Source organism: Portunus trituberculatus, chromosome 20 (genome assembly GCF_017591435.1).
Source record: "Portunus trituberculatus isolate SZX2019 chromosome 20, ASM1759143v1, whole genome shotgun sequence".
Classification (NCBI taxonomy): domain Eukaryota; kingdom Metazoa; phylum Arthropoda; class Malacostraca; order Decapoda; family Portunidae; genus Portunus; species Portunus trituberculatus.
Genome location: NC_059274.1, coordinates 12,351,699 through 12,357,540, shown reverse-complemented (window position 1 = coordinate 12,357,540; position 5,842 = coordinate 12,351,699). Strand labels below are relative to the sequence as shown.

The 5,842-nt window shown below is 42.5% G+C and overlaps 1 protein-coding gene across 1 annotated transcript; it reads left to right on the top strand.

Annotated features, from left to right (window-relative positions):
- The first annotated feature begins 270 nt into the window (after positions 1-270).
- LOC123506637 (glutenin, low molecular weight subunit-like) lies at positions 271-3,220 on the top strand. The gene is made up of 4 exons (XM_045258886.1): positions 271-328; positions 1,887-2,417; positions 2,453-2,794; positions 2,883-3,220. The coding sequence occupies exons 1-4, from the start codon at positions 271-273 to the stop codon at positions 3,218-3,220; spliced, it is 1,269 nt and encodes a 422-aa protein (XP_045114821.1).
- Positions 3,221-5,842: the final 2,622 nt, after the last annotated feature.

The window sequence follows — 5,842 nt, the reverse complement described above, 5'->3', positions numbered from 1 at the left end:
AATCCCCACATGAGTTTCCGAAGCTGTGTAAATCATCAAATAGTAAGCAAAATCAATATGAAAATGCCTCATGGTACTGAATAGGTTAATTACACCCCAATTTAACGACTACACTGAGTTCCTCCGTGATTCCTTACTATAAGAAATAATATCTTAAAAAAGCCATTTAAACATTACAATAGTTTCCCGCTAACGGTAGGAAACTATAAGCCTGTTTTCTGTGACGCGAGGAAACCCAAAGAAAATGGTCGCTTAGGGAACAGGAGAGACATGGAGGGGAGGACCGGAGGGACAGGGGCATTGGGAGGTATAGTGGGAGGGAAGGGAGGTAGGCAAGGGGAGGAGCAGAGTGAGAGGAGGAGCTTGAGTTGAATCCCGCCCACAAACTCTCCCTGACACTCTCCCCTTTATAGAAAACGGAATGGATAACTTAGCTATTTGTGGTCCAGCCAGGTGTTCTTCATTTTAAGGGGGACTCTTCAGGTTTCGAGGTGGCAGGACGGGACCTATGATACGGACATTTTTCACTGTTTCATGTATGTGTATCTCCTTGAAGGAGTATGAAGGGAAAGAGAAGGCATCAATGAAGCTTGCCTTGCTGTGGAATATTTAACTCTAGCGCTAAAATCCATAATTGAAGTGGAAGAGTTGGAACAATAGTGTGGCGCCCTCAACTATTTCATGTATAACTTCCCTAAACGATAAAATGTAGAAGAGAGAGAGAGAGGATTAACCTGAATGGGGATGAGTGCCGTTTCTTTTCTATTCACGTTTGAGCTGTTGTCTTGAAACGCAAAATTGATTGGAAGATGAAGGAGAAGCACATATTTTGAATCCACCTTGGTTTAAAATGGAGTATATGTGCAGCATTACGACTCATTTTAATAAACTGTTCTATTTATTTAATTTCATTTGCTTTGGTGCACGAAGAACAAGATACATGTACAGCTAAGTTATTATCATCACCATCATCATCATCATCATCTTGTTAGCACCTGTTATTAAATTTTGATGGGAATACAGTATGTTATCATATACAAAGACTCATCTGGATGGAATATATGATGCGCGGTTCGGTAAAATAAGAGAAAAGAGAAAAGAAAAGAAAAATATTAAGAACATGAGAACGTAAAGCATATTCCGACAAGCCAGCAGGTTCACGGACACAGCAGCTACGTTATCAATATTTCTGTTCACCCGCCATCTTCATCTACGTATAAACTCATCCAATATTCCTTTGATGTTTCCTATTGACTCAACACTAACGACCTAATTACTGAGTCTATTCCAGTCCTATACCATTTCATTTTCCTCTTCATCTATCATTTTAAAACTAACTTAACTGAACTTAATCCCTAATTCTTGCCCTCTCATGATCACTGTTGGATCTTGCTGTAGAACACATACAAGCACGTTATGAAAAATATCATCAAATATACACTAGGAAATATTTTTGCTACAATGAATATACACAGATGAAGACTATTTGTGATTACATAGATTATATATTTTTTCTTACTATCAGGAAGAGTAATTAATAGCTAAAAATCAGTAAATAAAAGTGCTCACTCTTATTACCGCTTGTCTATTTAATTTGTGTAGTACATATAGTTTCCTTACGAGCGAAAATCATGCCAATAGTGTTAATTAATCTTTGAAACTAATTCTGGTGAAGGGTAAAGCTGGAGTTAATGGCTGGATGTGTGAAATAACCTTACCTTACCTTACCTTACCTAATCTTACCTAGCCTAACCTAACCTAACCTAATAGTGTTGATAAATCTATGAAACTAATTTTGGTGTAGGCTAAAGCTGGAGTGAAAGGCTGGATGTGTGAAATGGACAGATAGAAAGTCAGGGGCTGCAATCTACTCCATGGAGAACCAGACTTGCAACTAAGGAAGGTGAAAGATGACTATGTAAGACAAAGAACACACCAAAACGTTCAGACAAAGACCCCACCAAGTCCCAACAAGAAGACCCATCAAGTCCCAACAACAAGACCCCATCAAGTCCCAACAACAAGACTCCACCAAGTCCCAACAAGAAGACCCCACCAAGTCCCAACAAGAAGACCCCCACCAAGTCCCAACAAGACCCCATCAATTCCCAATAAGAAGACCCCATCAAGTCCCAACAAGAAGACCCCATCAATTCCCAACAAGAAGACCCCACCAAGTTCCAACAACAAGACCCCATCAAGTCCCAACAACAAGACTCCACCAAGTCCCAACAACAAGACCCCAAACAAGTCCCAACAAGAAGACCCCACCAAGTCCCAACAAGAAGACCCCATCAAGTCCCAACAAGAAGACCCCATCAAGTCCCAACAAGAAGACCCCATCAAGTCCCAACAACAAGACCCCATCAAGAACCAACAACAAGACCCCATCAAGAACCAACAACAAGACCCACCAAGTCCCAACAAGAAGACCCCACCAAGTCCCAACAAGAAGAAGACCCGATCAAGTCCCATCAAGAAGACCCGACCAAGTCCCAGCAAGAAGACCCCATCAAGTCCCAACAACAAGACCCCACCAAGTCCCAGCAACAAGATCCCACCAAGTCCCAACAACAAGATCCCACCAAGTCCCAACAAGAAGACCCCACCAAGTCCCAACAAGACCCCACCAAGTCCCAACAACAAGACTCCACCAAGTCCCAACAACAAGACCCCACCAAGTCCCAACAACAAGACCCCACCAAGTCCCAACAAGAAGACCCCACCAAGTCCCAGCAACAAGACCCATCAAGTCCCAACAAGACCCCACTAAGTCCCAAAAAAGACCCCACCAGTACCAGCAACAAGACCCACCAAGTCCCAACAACAAGAAGACCCCACCAAGTCCCAATAAGAAGACCCCACCAAGTCCCAACAAGAAGACCTCACCAAGTCCCAACAAGAAGACCCCACCAAGTCCCAACAACAAGAAGACCCCATCAAGTCCCAACAAGAAGACCCCACCAAGTCCCAACAACAAGACCCATCAAGTCCCAACAAGACCCCATCAAGTCCCAACAACAAGACCCACCAAGTCCCAACAACAAGACCCCATCAAGTCCCAACAAGAAGACCCACCAAGTCCCAACAAGAAGACCCCATCAAGTCCCAACAACAAGACCCCATCAATTCCCAACAAGAAGACCCCATCAAGTCCCAACAAGAAGACCCCAAGTCCCAACAAAAAATCCCGAAGCTCCAACAAGAAGACCCTAATTAGTCCCAATAAGAATACCCTCAATAAGTCCCAAGAAGACCCCCATCAAGTCCCAACAAGAAGACCCCAATAAATCCCACCAAAAAGACCCTCAGTAAGTCCCAGCAACCCCATCAAGTCCTACGAAGAAGACCCCTCAATAAGCCCAAATAAGAAGACCCCACCAAATCGCAGCAAAAAGCCCCAAAGCCCCAACAAGAAGACTCCGACAGGCCCCAGGAAAGAAGACCCTCAGTAAGTCGCAACAAGACCCCACCATATCCCAAGAAGATCCCAACAAGTGAAAAAAAGACCCAACAGACACTGACAAGAAGACACCACCAGTTTTGATCTAAATATGACACGATGTTTAGGCGGAAAAGACTCCAGGCAAGTTCAACTAAGGGGCCTCCGAAGTCCAAACGTAGATTGGACTCCTTTAAGGTCGATTCACACACATCAGTGCCGTATCAGTGCCGCTCAAATTCAACCGAGGCATTTGCAGTACCGTGTTTTGATTCTCAGTGACAGTTATGTATCCGTTCCGTGAAATTCAGTATCGTCGCCACCGATATTTTTTTTACTTTTCACGGACGCCCGATGAGTGAGCTGAGCAATGGATGGCGAACTTCTCATTGAATTGGTGCGAAATCATCCTGTTCTCTTTGATCTGTCACAGCCAAAATATATAGATAGCAATTTCAGGCAAGATATATGGAATAAAATAGGAGAAGAAATGAAAGTAGATGGTGAGTACTCTTTTATTAATTGATGTAGTTAATCATATGACACAACACCACCATACCACACCTCATACCACACCACAACACCACATCACACCACAACACCACATCACATCACACCACACCACACCACATCACATCACATCACACCACACCACATACCACACCACAGCACCACATCACACCACATACCACACCACAGCACCACATCACACCACATACCACGCCACATCACATCACATCACACGTTGCCATCCTGCAAGACATTGATTGGTCTCACCGTCTCACGCTGTAGGGCATCACCACGGATGTGTGTGCATAGACGTCATTCAAACAACACGGATATCACTGACACTGAGCGGATGCGGCACTGATACGGCACTGATGTGTGTAAATTGACCTTTACACGGATCATTCAGCGACAACTGTTCTATCCATCCGTATTAATATGTCTGTCAGAATATACTTTAACACTTTTAACACGTTTTCTTAACCCCTAGAGTACCATGACACGTTTCTATATTCATTCTGCTTACTATTTGGCGATTTTATACAGCTTCAGAAACTTGTGTGAGGATTAAAAGGGTAAAGACTGTGGCCATTAATTTTATGCAAGACTGTGGCCATTAATTTTCTGCAAGACTGTGGCCATTAATTTTCTGACCTCCATAGACCCTTCCTAATGTGAATAAAATCGTCTACTCGTACCCAAAAGTCATGGTTCAATTATGTCCCAGTACAAAAGGGGTTAGTTTGTCTGTCGGTGTGCATGGTTCGTTAGAATACACTCAACACGTTTCCTTGTGAACGGCTTTATATCTTTCTATTCTATTCGTCTGTTGATCCACTTATTTGATCCATTTCCTTAATCATTCGTTTATCTATATTTTCTTTCTTTTCGTACAAGAGGTATGAATCAATGGTCAAGTAATGATACTTTAACGTGCATATCCATAGTTACGAAGATTTTTTTTTTTTTTTGAGTCTTCCCTTCACCATGAAAAAAAAACGAACTGTCCAGGAGAAGGAAAGAGATCAGAGTCAAAGAAGAATAGAAATGCAACAGTGAAGAAATGGAAAAAGAAAAGAAAATAAGGAAGAAGATAGGGAGTGAAAAAGAACAGTAGAAAGAAGAGAAAAGAAGAGAAAAAGAACAATGTAGAAATGTGAAAAAGAAATAGGCAAGAGGCATTAGAAGAGAGGAGAAAAGGATGAAAACAAAGACTGGAAATAGGAAAAGATTGAGGCAAAGTAAGGAGAAGAGAAACAGTAAAGAAACTGGAAGAAAATAAAACAGGGAAGAGAAGAGAAAGAAGATGAACAATGGACACAGCGAAAACCAGTAAGAAACAAAAGGAAGAGCAAGAGAGAGAGAGAAAAAAAACAAGAAATAAGAAGAAAAAAAGAATACGTCAAGAAATAGAAACAAAGCTTGAGGCAAAAAGGAAGAAAAAGAGAAAGAGAAGATGGAGAGAAGAAACGAAACAGCGCACGGAGGAAAAAGAGAGCAAGAAACAAAAGAGAAACAGACAGGCAGTGAGAGGAGTGAAAGACGAGCCAGGAACACTACATTTGGTCATCAAGGCCGATAAACACGTACCTCTTCTGGCGTAAACATATCCAAATTACGCGGCCACAGACAGATGCCGCGGGGAGAGTCGCTTCGCTGCACAGATCCACAAAAACCAGATAAAAAAGCGGGAAAAAGTAATGTATTTCAGTCCTTTGTGGGAATTTGAGGCGCGGTCGCACAAGCTCGTGAGTTCTACCTAATTGTGATAACTGATAGATGTCCTGTCGCTGTTTGTGACTCCGCAGGGACTAAAAAACGGTACAAAAAAAAGCCTCATTTCATGTAACACTGACCACCAGGCTTGTTAGACGACGGTGGTGGTGGTGGTGG

Bases quoted from the DNA above. Each gene is read 5' to 3' on its own strand.
- LOC123506637 (XM_045258886.1), top strand. From the start codon at position 271: ATGGAGGGGAGGACCGGAGGGACAGGGGCATTGGGAGGTATAGTGGGA. The intron at 329-1,886 runs GTAGGCAAGGGG...ATGGAGAACCAG, and splicing joins TATAGTGGGAGGGAAGGGAG to ACTTGCAACTAAGGAAGGTG. The intron at 2,418-2,452 runs GTCCCAACAAGA...AGTCCCAACAAG, and splicing joins CCAACAACAAGACCCACCAA to AAGAAGACCCGATCAAGTCC.